Source organism: Trachinotus anak, unplaced genomic scaffold, assembly GCF_046630095.1.
Source record: "Trachinotus anak isolate AG129_WGS33_773 ecotype Australia unplaced genomic scaffold, CSIRO_AGI_Tana_v1 ptg000026l, whole genome shotgun sequence".
In the NCBI taxonomy this organism is placed as follows: domain Eukaryota; kingdom Metazoa; phylum Chordata; class Actinopteri; order Carangiformes; family Carangidae; genus Trachinotus; species Trachinotus anak.
The window spans coordinates 4,373,837-4,388,821 of NW_027273877.1; the positions used below are offsets into that span (position 1 = coordinate 4,373,837).

At 42.5% G+C, this 14,985-nt stretch overlaps 1 protein-coding gene across 6 annotated transcripts in view; it reads right to left on the reverse strand.

Moving 5' to 3' along the window:
• The window catches only part of LOC139609369 (histone deacetylase 4-like), a 63,176-nt gene that overhangs the window by 21,872 nt on the left and 26,319 nt on the right, over positions 1-14,985 (reverse strand). For 5 of the 6 annotated variants that reach the window (XM_071463801.1, XM_071463802.1, XM_071463803.1 and 2 more), the window contains 4 exons: positions 8,265-8,590; positions 4,816-4,966; positions 2,771-2,894; positions 690-808 (listed from right to left, as the gene is read on the reverse strand). In XM_071463801.1, coding sequence (XP_071319902.1) covers positions 690-808; positions 2,771-2,894; positions 4,816-4,966; positions 8,265-8,590 — 720 coding nt within the window. Of the gene's footprint in view, positions 1-689; positions 809-2,770; positions 2,895-4,815; positions 4,967-8,264; positions 8,591-11,891; positions 12,474-14,985 lie in introns of those variants that run through there. The other variant, XM_071463805.1, reaches the window with a different exon arrangement.

The following is a 14,985-nucleotide window of genomic DNA, read 5'->3' on the forward strand; positions in this document are numbered from 1 at the left end:
AACAATAAAGGGCTAAGAATCGAGCCCTGGGGAACCCCAAAACTAATTGTTGCACTGCAGGAGGAGATGTTCCCAATTGACCTAGCCCGCAAGTAAAATCTGTCAGAGCCACTTAGTTTTGATATGCAATTATCAAATAAATTAAAGGCAGCAGAAAGGTCCAAATATCAGTGACAACCTTAAACAACCTGAAAAGAATCTGAGCTGCCTGTTCTAAATCGTGGCTTAAAAAAGATCATATTGTGATTATTAAGACTGTCAGCAATAAGCACAGGTTTCTTCAGACACTGCAGAACAACATCTGATTCAAAACAACCCCTGAGGTGAAGGAACTATTAAAATCTAATGAAACATCAGGTGCTAAAATGGTAAAAATCTCTCTCACTCTATTGAACTCTCATTCTGCTGAACTCTTCAACCACCTACGCTTACATGCTCTCTAACACTCTCATGTGGGGGCTGCTCGGAGACCCTGACAGCCTAATGTGGATGTGATTAATGGTGCACAGCTCTGATGCCATCTAAATTATGCTCGACGTGAGTCTGCATAGCAGCTACTGGACATTACAGTTCCAAAATGTGTGTGTGTGTGTGTGTGTAATCTTCTCTAAATGTGAGCCTGTACATAGACAGCACTGTTGTCTGCACTGCCAAAACTAAGGGTGTAAGCATGTTTGTGTGTGATATACCAGTTTTTCGCAGTGGGAAGTCATCCCGGGGGTTGTAGACGCCGAGCACTGGGTGGTTGTAGGTGGAAACACCAGTCTGTGGAGGCGAGCTCTGGTCCAGAGAGCTGTGCTGGGTTTTGCTGTAGAACAAACACACACAGTGTTAAAGATGCCACCAATGTCACTAAATCATGAGAAACAAGGCCAGACACTGATGACTGTGTGAACATGTGACTGAATGAGTGATAATCCCAACAAAGTAACTAACTTCATGGCTGTCATAGATCTGTATGATTAAAGCATTGTGCAAATGCCCTGGAAGGGCTGCAGACATGTGCAGCCATCTGTTCGCTGCCTACAGAATAAGGTGGTGTTTGTAGGCAAAGTTAAGCCGAGCTGGCCTCGGCCCAAATGCATGTTCCTGACAAGCGGATGTACACACGCTCATCTCCTGAAAAAGTGAGGGGGCTGAGAGTCCAGCGAGTGGAGAAAAATTTACATTAGGGAGAGAAAGGCTCAGAAAAGGAGGGAGACGGGAAATAGAAAGAGACGCTGTGTATCACTGAGCTGCTGAAAGTCAACACTTGTGGGTGTTTCACTGGGTCACACATCAAGATTATGTAACGTTATTTATTTGGTTATGTGTTTGCATTTTATGGTTTTAGTGCTCTTATTGTGTCAAAATGAAAAATATAATCATGCAGAACATAATTTGGAAATTATGCCAAGCTCTCAGCTTCAATGTTTAAATATTTTATGGCTGTGTAAGCTGATGTTCCAAACCAGAATATTAACTCAAGTAGTGAACTTTGCACTGTACATTTCAGAGGGTAATACTGTTTTTTTGTCCTCTACTACATTTATGCAGCAGCTATAATAAATGGAGAAGTTGACATATCTTTTGAGAATACACTTAAAAAGAAATGGAAAAATTTATACACCAACACCAACTAAATGAAGGCCTAATTAAAATAGTCATAAATTATTGAAATATTTCCATAAAACTCCACTGTTATTAATTTTTTTGTGTTGATGTTCTGTTTATATCCTTGTGAAAACTCAATAAGTTCATTTTAGTGTGGAATTGAGTACTATTTTCTCATAAAAAGTGTTAAAAGAATTTTCTAAATTAAGTTTTTACATAATTCTAACTCTGCTTCTCATGCTGTTGTTCTTTCTTGTTTTTTTAAAGAAGGTTGTTTCAATTAAAAATAACATTTAGGACCCCGCTAGAGACAAAAATGGCTTCATAATACTGCAGTTCTGATTTTTAAACTAGCTGTTCAAGTAGCACCACAGCCACCTCCAACAAAATGCTGCTCACATATTAATATATCTGTAATAATAATACTAGAATATACAGTTTACAGTATAACATCATGAAATAATGAGTACTTCTACTCTCACTGATAATATTTCTGTACTTTTACTTTAGTAATATTTTGAATGCAGGACCTTTACTTGTGATGGATTATTTTTGTTTGTTAATTAAAAAACAAAAGTTGACATTTTAATTTGCATAATGAATTCTTAGGTTTGCAGGACCGTGTCGGTTACCCTACAGACAGTGAATGTATGTGACGGGCGACTACCACAGCAAAGAGGAAACAGCAAGTGTACACACCTGCAAAGGGCTCCAGAGATGCTACAATAAACATTCAAGGCCAAGCCTTCAGTGTAAGAGCCCCTATCATCAGGTTCCAATATCCTGCTCTCACGTGTACTGTATGTGTGTGAGCGTGCACGTGTAGTCCCATCTTTGTTTTACAACCCTGCTTGTTCCATCTCTCAGTCAGGCTCATATAGTGTGGCAGGTGAGGGAGAGGGGAAGCTTGCTGATGGATTAAGACACAGTCCAATACATTATTCATCTGCTGTCAGAGGGAGATATACCCTCCAAACTTATATTTAATTGTTTTCCATCTCGCAAACTGCCAGAGTTGATATAGATTTTTCCATGTGAGACAGGTGATGATGTCAAAACAGGCCATCAGGTCTCTGCTTTACTGTATAACACATAACACTGGCTGGGTTAGCTGCATCCTGTGATCGCCACGTAGAGCTATATGCAGCTATTCCACTTGTCTGACTCTGTTCCTCACCGGTACCAGTAGGGAGCGTCGTTGGGGAGGCCTCCCTGGTTGAGGCTCCGCTGGGCCAGCGCCTTCTTCTTGTTCAGGACGAACTCCTGGAGACGCATCTTCACCTCCGTACTGGCTACGGCACCTGATAAGGAAATATAACAACATTATTATATTGAGAGTGAACGTTTGTTCTGTTATAAGCTGGGAGAAAAATTTCCAACTAGCATCACAAATTGGCCGCATCAAGTGATTATGAAGACCTTGTAGAAAGTCTGCGCCGGAGTGTGAAAAATAGGCCAAGCTGGCACATGTTATGTTGTAGTCTGCAGCAAAGATTAAAATGTCTTGCCACAATTATACCAAAAACGATTCATTTTTATCTTAGCAGTCAGTTTCCCCTTTTTATTTTTCTTTCAGTTTGAAACAAATCCTGCTGTTCCTCTGTGTCTGACTGTTTATCATGTCCTGCATATATTTACCTTGGTCCAACTATTCATTGAGGTTGCATGATGTTCAAATGGAAATCTTCTAGATTATTATTTTATGTATATTTTTAGACACAGTCCCCCCAAAATGCTTAATTGACATGTTTGGTATTTTAGTGAACATTTGCCTTTGATTTCCACTCAGTTTGGCTGCACTGCATGGATCTGTAATGACCCACCAGCGGTTCAGTCAGGTTTAAGAGGTTTTTAATAATTTGAGAGAAACATAGATCTTTTTTTTGAGGCATTTTTTCCATTATTACATCATAGACAGCAGGACATGAAAGGCCAGAGCTACAGGATGATATGTCCCTGTCTGGATTCAACATTTACGATTACACATGAAATGTCTGGGCCACCTGCTTGTCCCAGCATGCACTGATTCTACCATAATCTTGCAGTTTGAGACGACTAATTATGGAAATGACTCAAAAGTAAGACGTAGAGTCCATTTAAAGTTGATTTGTTGAATCTAAATTCTTACAAGTGCAGCACATGATGATGTCCACTGCTGGAGCATGAACGATTAGTCAATTAATCAATTAGTCGACTGGCAGAAAATCAATCTTCAACGATTTTGACCAAACATCTTCTTGTTTTATATAATGGTAAATCAAATACATTTGGGTTTTGGGCGACAAAAGCAGTTTCAAGATGTCACCTTCAGGCTTTAGGAAATTATGATGATTCACTATGTCCTGAAACAATTAATAATTAATTGATATTGAAAGTAATTATTTGTTGCAGCTATACCCTCATCCCATAATGAATCTTAGGCTTTCTGAAAGGCCTGGAGCTGGATCATCACAACCAGAGGAGTGGGACCAGAACACAGGAAAAAGACATGAAAACCATGCAAGAGACTGCGCATGTACACATGAGATGAAATCCCTCTCTGCCTCTCTCTCACACACATTCACCGGACTGCACGGAGGCAGCCTCGATCTGTAACCACTTTCCATATAGTGTGTAAACTGCTCTCAAGGACTCCTGTCCACTCTCTTTCAATGAACTGTTGAGAGACATCCAGCAGGCAGCGGTAATAACTCAGCTTAGCCACCGCCAAGGCCACCGGCTAATACAACTCACCACAGTAAATACACAGGTTCTCCAAGTAAAATGGAAATACACAGACATGCAAACACACACACACACACACACACACACGTTTGCATGCACAGAAACACACTCTGTGAATCCTGATCTCAACGGCTGTTTCTAGACTTGGAGCTGTTCAGACCCCATGCAAACATGCAACCAAACAGGCTGATTGTCAAGACAGGAAGCTAACATTTTTGTCTATCATCAGCAGTGTCCGGGGGTCCCAAAAATATTCACATGAAGAAGCAGTTTCAGATTTAAAACCTGATGTTTAACAGTCACAGTGGAACTTACAAGTGTCTAGATTTCTGTGCACAAGAGTGAAAGTGGATGCTATTCCGATTTTCTTTCATGCTGCTCTGTATGTAGCATTTTTAAGATGTTAAATTTCAGCCATAAATGTGTTTTCAGGTCATATTTGGACTTGAGTAAGTTCTCTCATAAGTGAGAAGAAAACAGGTTTGATATTTAACTTACTCTCTTGTCCTCTCTCCTTGTTCTTCAGCAGCAGCAGTTTCTGCTCCCTCTGCTGTTTCTCCAGCTCCTGCTCCAGACGATGGTTCTCCATCTTCCTCTGGTGCTCCAGCAGCTCCTGCTGGTGCTTCAATGCCAGCAGCTCCTGCTGCTGCTGTGGGAGGAAACATCAGGATCACGTCAGTAACGTCTGATGCTCGCAGCCTTGTATGCATTCAGACAGACTGTGAGGAAGATGACCGCCTGATAAATACTTCCAACTGCACGTTCCTGACAGAGTCGAGTGCATTTTAAAAGTTTTTGCAAACCACTTCTTAAGCTCTATTAGCTGGAACATAAGATACCATCACCCGACAAAGGGCACTTTTGTTTTCCCTTATAAATGCAATCAACTCATTCATTTCTCATCCTTGAGCAGGTGCTTTACATTCCACTCCTGGTCTGCTTCAGTCACCGTCAGGAATAATTAAGTCCAACAGGTGTTTCAAGCAATAAAATCAAACCATTGCAATACTATAAAAACCTGAGGCCACAAGCTTAAGCTTTTAAATAAATATAAACTCTTTAACTGGGGATGAGGCTTTAGCAAGACACACAATCCAATCTGCTCACATCCTCGTCACTCCAGAAAAGAGAGAGACGAGCATCTGTTAAATGCTTTAAATGTGAAGATCTTCCATCCTCAGGCCTTTGTACTGAAGAAACACACTTGATGGTTTGTCCTGTCACCAAAAGGTCAAAAATAAAAGTGAAAATAAAAAATAAAATCCACTGAAGTGTCCTTGAATGAGACCCAGAACTCAGTGTGAGTCACTGAGGGTGAGAGCATCAGTTAAATGCCCAGTGAAACATGCTTTCACCATCTTTGGAGCTTTAATGCATTTGGAGGACCTGAGGCACCGAATCAAGAGTCTCAATTACTCTTTAATGTCTCTGTAATATACAATAAATAGGCAAGCTGTCTGTGTTTTCACTCAGCCAGCCACATAATGACCTCTCTCTGACGTGCCAAGGAATCGACACGCGGCCCTCCTCACCCCCTCACCATCGCACACCCAATGGCAATATTTGATCAGTTACTGTAACTGCAGGTAATCAACTTCTGATGGCGTTTTAAAACCCTGTAAATAGACACTCAGTAGCCGGGACATGCGCTTGTGTTTGCCGTGAGGGTGAATCAAATGTTTGAGACGAGTCTGTGAATAAATTAGTGGCTGAAGGTGAGAGGAAGGTGAGGCGTGAGAAAAGCACCATCGGCTCTGTGGCTGGCCCACTTCCAGCCTGAAGCCTCAATCCTTTTTTTTTTTTTTGCCTTTCAATCAAGGTTAGGGATCGGGGATTGAGTAGGTGGGAAGGCTCAAAGTAACCTCCCCACCCACACACACACAGACACACACACCCAAAATCCCTGTGGCTCAATAGACCAGAGATCTACACACAAACTTTCCCTTTTTCCTTTTTGACTAATCCTCTCAAGAGCATCAGGATATCTCTCACTTCATGAGCTTCCTGTTGTTAACATGCAAAAAAAAAAGTGTGTGTGCAGATATTTGAATGTGCAAGTGTTGCTGCCCCTAATGTGGAATCAAACTGGGCATGTGTGACAGTGTGTTTGCTGACATTTGAGAGGATGTGTATGTTTTAATGCGTGTGTGTGTGTGTACACAGGGGCTGTGAATGGGGCTGATTGAGGCCAGGCCTCCCTGCTCAGGCTGTGCGTCACTGGCCTCCACCTGAGTGGTCCTGCAGCCCCACCACAGGCCAGACAGCCCCGCAGACAGCATCCTTCATCCCTCAGCATCACAAAACGACCCGACAGTGGAAACAACAACAATCGCACAAGAGGAAAAGCAGCAAACAACGAGTCTTAATACTGTTCACCTGCAGGAGTGTGTCAGACCAGAAGCATCCGCAATTATTTCCTGTATAGATTTTGATTTACGACAGATGCTCTTCAGAGGTGCTAACAGAGGTGTCAAACAAACACCCTGAGGTGGAAGGAAAAAGACAACACAAAGACAGGAAGAGAGGAAATGAGACAGGAAGGAAGGATGGAAGGAAAGAAGGGTGGAAGGAAGGAAGGGGCAAAGACAGGAAGGAAGAGATGAAGAAGGAAAAGACTAATGATAACAAACAGACAAGAAGACACTGACAAAGAAAGAAAGAAAGAAAGAAAGAAAGAAAGAAAGGAAGAGAAGAGAAGAGAAGAGAAGAGAAGAGAAGAGAAGAGAAGAGAAGAGAAGAGAAGAGAAGAGAAGAGAAGGAAGTAAGGAAAGAACATGGAGGGGGAAAAGAAGAAATAATGGAGAGAGGGAGAGAGCTAAGAAGGAACAGAAGGAAGTCATAAGGACATAAGGAAGGAAGGGAGGGAAGAAGCAGGAAAGGAAAAAAGATAAAAAGGTGCGACAGGATATAAGAAAAGGAGGAAGAAAGGAGAGAAGAGAAAGAAGAAAAAAGAAAAAGAAGAAAGAAGGACAGACGAAGACAAGGAAGACAGAGAGTGAAAAAATGAAGAAAAGAAAAAGTGAGGAAAGACAGACCTCCTCTTTGAACCAACTTACACATGAGAACTAAAAATCATTAGTGAATCTCCGGCTCCCTCCATCACCTTTATTCTGAAGAATGAAGTCGTTCAGATGTGTGTTACAATTCATGTTACAGCGAAAAAGAACAAACACTGGAATATTTTTATATGACATTTCAGCCCCACAGGAGCGCTGCGCTGCTCTCATGGGCCCCGATGTATTAAAGCTTCAGAGTGTGGGCGTGCTGATCTAGATTCACTTTGTATTTCCAGGTCACTACGGTACGGGCGCGAGATCCGAGCTCGATCTGTTATATGTCACGTACTGTTCGACACGTAAAGACTCAAAGTTTATTCTCTGAAAAGCAAATACGATCCGCTGTCCCTCCGTTTTCCTGCTTCTTATGTGTTCCTGGATGCTCATGTTTAAAGTGAGGCTACAAGAGGTCTGGTGCACAGAGGTTTAGTTATGCAACACCAGCAGTGTTACAAAAGTCCGAGTTTCACACTTTTCTCTGAATCTAAACATATCCTTAAAGTGCTGTTATCCATCCCTGAGGTAAATAAAATGGCTCGTTGTTCTCTGCTCAGAACGAAGCGATGTGAAGGATGTGAAGCTGACGGAGCTGCTCTGAGTTTAGTCTGTTAATGAAGAATCCTTTGGCCGAGGCTAAATTAAGAGCTGTGTCTGCTTTGTTTAGTAAAATTTTAAATAGGTTTGGGAGACAAGTCTCCTCCTGGGCTGATTATAGATTGTTGTTTCTTGGAGGACTTAAATAAAATTGTACTCTTGTTCTTTTGCACAGCTTTAATTGTATTTGTTGCAGCTTTAATGGTTAATGATATATTTGAGGAGTCTGGTCACAGGAATAATTTGAGTTTGAACAACCTTACCTAACCTAACCCTTCAGAGTTATAAGTGAGATACCTTAATGTGTTCCTGGAGCTGAGCCTCGTGCTGGCGGGACAGCTGCTCGTGCTGCCGCTGGAACTCTGCGATGAGGATCTGCCGCTGGATCTGCTGCTTCTGCTTCAGGGCCAGCAGCTCCTGCTGCAGCTGCTGCTCGCGCACCGAGGCCGCCACCACGCCCCCGCCGGCCTGGCCCGTGCCTCCGAGGGGGCCGGGCGACTGCTGACCGGGCGGGGAGAGCGAGGACACCTGCTGCTGCTGCTGTTGCTGGTGATGGTCCACACGCAGGTCCATGGGGATGGCGGCCGGAGGGAGACGCAGGGGCAGCGCCGAGTTGATGTCCACTGAGAGAGAGGAAGAAAGACGTTTGAATGGAGGTTTTAATCACACGGGACAGTTTGTGGAAGGTGCTTGGGTCCTTTTCATCTTGTTAGTTTAAATGGTTTGATCCTGACAGGTGGTCATGTCAACTCAACGGCAGCAAGTTGATTCTTGGTTCGACAGACGTCAAAGTGAAGAAAACTCAGAATTTCATTACTGTCACCTCAACACAGCTTTTTAAAATACTGAAGGACAGATAATCATCACATTTTTTTAGAAATTTAGTGACTTATTTGATCAACTGGTGATCAAAGAGCTAAATCTCCTATGTTCAGCTACATTTAGATGCAAAAACAAGGATGAAAACAAGGTGCAAGGCCAAAGGAAATCACTGCAACACGTCCATGTGCGTCACATTGATCCTCCATGGCACACTGGTGTTTGCACAGTTAGTAAAACTGCAAGGGGAGACACTGTGCAGCTGAAAGGGGTTAAATCAAAGCTCTTCAAACTGTTATTTAATGTGTGTACCTGCTCAGAGATACAGAATTAGAGGATTAAAAATAAAAGGTGAAAAAAAGCCAATTCTGAGGCACCAAGTGGTTTTGACAGTGATTCACAGCTTTGTGATTTATTTTCTAAAGCTTTTCTGTAATACCAGTGAAAGAATTACAACATTGCACATTTAGAAACATGACATGTAGTGAAATTACTGAAAATGTGCTTTCAAATCAAAACTCAACCAACAGGCTCACCTAAACCATGAATATCATATAGCAGGGTGATAAATCAAATTAGTAGAGTTTCACTCAATAATAAAAAAAAAACCTTTATAGCCATGTGTGAGATGATAGATGCCTGTAATTGAGAAGTATTGATTGTTATTTGACCAGCGGTCCCAAACAAAAGGTCTGGATCTTTAATATCTGTCAAAAGTAATCAATCAGTTCTCTGTATTAGCTTATACTTAAAGGTGGTTTTGTGCTCACAGCAGCAGCAGTAAGTCCCAATGTTGGTGACTATCTTTGCTTTTTGAAAGCATACCAGTGTTTTTCAGCAGCTAACCCCAACCTTTGACCTCCTTGTGAAAGAAGTGATAACAGAGCATTGACGCCTTTTTTCCTCATCTCCTCTGTATACACCAAGAAGAAAAAAAACAAACTGCTGCATACATTCTACCTATGACTGATGCTGCAGTTACAAATGAAGCCCGGCAACAGTTGACAAAGATTGCATTGACCCGGCGAGGTGCAGGCCTTGAGTCGGACCAGCCACCCACAAATCACTGCACAGGAAGCCTTCCAATCACGCAGCTTCCTCCCCATTAAATCTGAATAAATAGGAGTCGATTGGCTGATTATTTACCTACATGTTTACTGAGAGTGCAGCAAGAGCCAGAGATACTTGCCTGGAACTTTGTGTTAATAAAGAGGCAAACACGCCACCACTCTGCACACTTAATAGCAGGGTTACAGAGCCACAAACGAACGCACAGATACACTTATGCAGCCACTTACATGAGGAAATGCATTGCGAGTATTATCAAGTGGTGAATTTACACTTGAGCCGCAGACGGCTAAAACCCAGAGAGAGATATCTCATGATTATTTTTAGGTTGTCAGAGTTGCACTCAGGCCTTGAACAAAATCACATAAAGTGAAGTGTGAAAAAACCTTTAAGAAGGCTCCGGTGATCATAAATACACTTTACTTGTCAAACAGCTACTCAGGCCCACTGCAACTGACTGATTTGAGGGGTGTCAGACAAGAATCAGACGTATTTCTCTTCCTAGAAGCATCATTATTGGAGCACTGCTGATATATTTTCATTTCTACTTTAACTTTCGAGACGGGAACCAAATATCCGGCATTTGTCAGGCCCCAAAAGAGACGCACTCTCTCCAGATTTGATCAACGATACATCACTCTCTCAGATGTGCCACGTTTGAAAAATAAAGCCATAAAGCACTCATAGAAGAAGCTTGGAAAGAGCTTTTTTTTTTTTCCTTCGTCTTCTGCACATCATTCTTTGTGCAGACTAACGGCAGCCACATTATCCCTTATTGTTTGGCGCTGTTCCACTTCCTCTTTTGTGTTTTCGTGCTGCAGGTGAAACGCACCCTTGCACCAATTGTCATCCATGCCACGGGAGAACAGAGCAACAACATGCAACAGGTCCTTAAGGACTGCTGTCATGAGTGGGATGACAACAACATATGAGTCAGTAATCTGCTTACAACCCGTCCAAAGTGGAAATTAGTCTTATTTGTTTCGAGCCGCAGGACGCGAGGTTTGACATTTCCCCATCATAAGCCTTCTTCGTTCATTCCCCTTTTTACCTCAGTCTCCTTTCTTCCACTGTCAATCTCTCTCAGAGAAAAGGAGCTACAAGATTTTTGCCATTTTTGAATCGGTCTAACAAGGTTCTCGATATTTAATTAAATGCAGCTACGCACTCATTTTTTTGGGACATTTTCTGGCCTTTTTCATTTCAGACAAGCGACAACGGTAACGGTGTGCCAGCTGATGAGATGAGAAGAGAAGGAGAGAGAGAGGGCTTGTTAGGAAAAGACTAACTCCTCCAATCGTGAATCAGTCTGTATTTGCGTCAGTGAATTTCCGTCGGATCTGAAAACGAATCGAAACTTCTTATTTACAGTGATGTTTCAATTTTTGGACGTTGCTCTTCTTTGTTTTGCCAAAAAAGTTCTTGTAGTTATGTCATGGTTTTATCTGGATGTGTTTGAGCCACTTCAGGGTGAGAACCTGAGTCAATGTCTTCCTGACTATTAAGGAGTCTTGGCTGAAAGCAGTGGAGACTCCATATTAAGTCTTCAGGGTCAGTTGCAAACTGACGTCAAAGGTAAACATACACTGTAACCAGTGACATCCAGGTGATAAAAGGCTTAATTTTCAATGTTTTTGCCCTTTTTTTTATATAATCTTCAATTTCACTAACACTGGAGCGAGCTAATTTCTATATTAGCAGTGGAAAGAAAGAAAGACAGGAGAGGAGGGATGTGATTATGACTGAAAACTGCACTTGTCAAAGCACTGCGGCTCCAATCTTGGCTAACGCAAATCCATAACTCATACACACAAACGCGTGCACACACACTCCCCTTGTACAAAATGTTCCTCCACAGATATTGAGTCCCTGACACAAACACAAACAAACCTCACACACTTATTGATAGTGACACACGCAAATGCAGAAACACACCTCATATGGCATCTCTGTCACACCGGCAGCGCTAATTGCTCACCACACAAAAGAGGGAGATACAAAGAGAGAGAAAGAGGTGGGAATGTGTGCTGTCGTTACCCATCAGTGCTCTCCTCCTCCTCCTCTTCCTTTTTTTCAGCAGCCTTCTCTCCTCGTCCTCTCCTCCTTATCACTGCACCTCCTCCTCCTCCCTTCTTCCTTCAGTCTCTTCCAGGGAATGACAGTATGCTCCCTTTCTTGTTCATCTGACTTCTCTTCTTGCTCTCCACCTCCGTCACTTTTGGCTGTTCGTTCATCCCCTCTCCTGTTTTAACCTGATGGGCGTCTCTCTCTCTTTCTCTCCTTCCCTCCCTCTCTCTCTCTCTCTCGCTCTCGCTCTCTACTCCTTTCTCTCTCCTCCCCTCGTCCCTCGTTTGCCCAGTGGTGACATCACAGGGCAGTCTCAGGCATGCAGCCTGTTTATTCTGCAGCCCTCTGCTTTTCCAGGAACCAACGTCACACACACACGCACACACACACAGCACACTCTCTCACTCGCTCTGTCTCTCCCTCTCCTTACCCTCTCTGCTCTTTTCCCCGCTCGACCTGCTTTCCTTGCTTCTAAAGCCAAGGAAAACCCTCCACGCCGGTTTGTAGTGCTTCAAATGTCTCTGCCTCCTTCTCCAACTCACTTGCAGACGTCCCATTCGGCTGCATGCCCCCCCTCCTCCCTCCTCTACTTACAGCATAATAACCACCTCTCTCTCTCTCTCTCCCTCTCTCTCGCTCTCTTTCTCTCGTGCGGTTTAATACTGTGTGCTCAAATTCCTGGCCTGGAATTTGCCAGCATCTCCCAAACAAATAAAACCACAAAATGGTTTCAGGTGAAGCCGAGTAAGGACTTTCCCCGCAGGGAGGCTCCTCGGATGTTTAAATTCTGGGGGATCATAATGTTAATTAGCCATTAGTATTAAGTATTTAGTATTAAGGATTATTACTTGCTATTGTTACTTTTTAAACACATTAATGTCCTGATTCATTGTCGTCTTTGCTGTTTTATCCAAGTCCTGTACAGGGCTCTTATTTGGACAGCTTGCTGCTTTTAATTCACAGACGTTCTGTGTAATTGTTTATGTGTGTGCATGCATGTGCACAATTGGATGGACGTGTTAAGGGTCAAGGAGGTTTCTACATTTGCATATGTATCTTTTTCTTTTTATTGCCTGTGATTATTGTCTGCTGATTTGAACTCTTCTGTTCCCTTTGCGTTTTTATTGCCTTCTTTTTGTATTTTCATGTTGTATTTATAAGTTTAGCCTTTTTTTTAATCCCTTTTCTCACCTTCTCCTGTCACATCTGTTTTTATGTATATCATCTGGTTTTATGCTGCTGTATATGTGTGTGCAAATAAAATTAAAAAAAAACTTAACTTCTAAAAACTTCTAATCCTGCAAACTTTTACAGTTACAATCTTTTGCTGTATAGATTTCAAGAAAGTCTTTGGCAATAGTAGGTTATCTGCATTTTGGATCTATATCAAGTTAGAGCTGAAATAGCAACTTGGTTCATTCATTAGTTGATTGACAATTCTCAAAAGGGATGATTTTCTGATGATTTTTCTTGCCTTAAATGATAGTAAACTGAATGTCTTTTGGTTTTGGACTGTCGGTTGGACACATTTAAGCATCTGAATGTCACTTTGAGACATTTTCAGACCAATCACTTTATGAGAAATTGGTAAAATTATTAATTAGTTGCAGCCCTGTAACAGGTCAAGCTCAATAAAATGCACAACAGTTCATTACAAACACATAACTGACCAGAAACATGCACGGTGGTGCACATACAGGCAGGTATTAAAGAGCATTGATGGCCAATGAGAAACCCATCAGACTATGTTGGCTGCCACTGGACTAAGATAAACTCTGATATCAGCACATCTTTGTATACAAGCAGTGACGTCAAACACGTACCTCAGTTTACTGATGTGTGACTGATAGAGGACAATATGGGGCAATCGGAGAAAAGCAAAACAAAGACCAACGTGCCGTCTCGGGCGAGAGCAGAGGAGCTTCCGGGTCTCTTACACAACTGCCAACTTCACCTGGATCAGCGCAAGTTTGACAAGAGCGAAGATTTCATTCCAATTCTAGTGGTGTTTTCTCTAAAGGAAGTTTTTCTCTAGCATCTGAGGCCTGATTCAGCACAGACGTCAAAGAGTAAAGACCTTGCATTTCTTTCCCTGTTCTCTTCTTTCCTTTGAGCATTTACAGTTTCCTCAAGTTTGATACGGAACATTTTTTAAGCATGAGGGGGAATCTCCACGGTGGCATAATCTAAACATGTCAGAGCAGAAGTGTCCGTAGGACTGTCCTTTCATGGCATTACTACAGGTTATTCCAACATGGAACTATTTTCTCTCCTGTGAACCGCTTCACCACCTTCTCTTTCAGCAGGTTCCCGGTGTCTCTACCCTCCATTCTCCTTCTTCTCGCCCTATCCTCCAGCCCTTCTCAGCGTCCTTCTCCACTCAGTAGCTCCCTCCCACCTTTCTTCCCTCCATCTCCCCGCAACAAATCACAATCTGTTTACATCCCCTTGGGCACCCTCAACAACTCTTCTGGCTCCAATTGCAGATCTATTTATACCAGACAATGCAGAGGACTGGCGTCTCTGATTTGAGACTCGGTTCACCGAGTGTATATCCCACGGTCTGACTGCCTGAGCTCCACACTCGTTAGGCTTAATAGATGTCATACTGAGCCGAGCAGAGCTGTTTAGACTGGCCTTAGTGAAATGTGCCTGAGATCTTTTTTTTAAAAAACGAAGGAGGAAATATTCTGTAAAGGTTTTCACAGTGAATTTAGCAGCAGGGCGAGATGAGAGGCAACAAGTAGCACATCTGTTGATGGTAGAAAAACGCAGCAGTCGGCTTGCGGATTGGTCTCAGAGGGTGGGTTGGGTGAACATCAGCCTACCTTACGACTCTCTCAGCTGCTCTGAATTTTGTCTCCATAGATGCTCAAACTCTTGAAGACGATAAGACTCTTCTTGGTTATAGGCAAGGACTGATTGTAATCTCGCTCCAAAATGGCACGGTGACCTCTTTAAAAAAACAAAACAAAAAAAAACAAAAAAAACAAGACGTAGTTCTGACAGGAGAAGGAAAGGTACAGGGAGGGTGTGACGGAGGGAAGTGTCGAGGTGCAGCGAG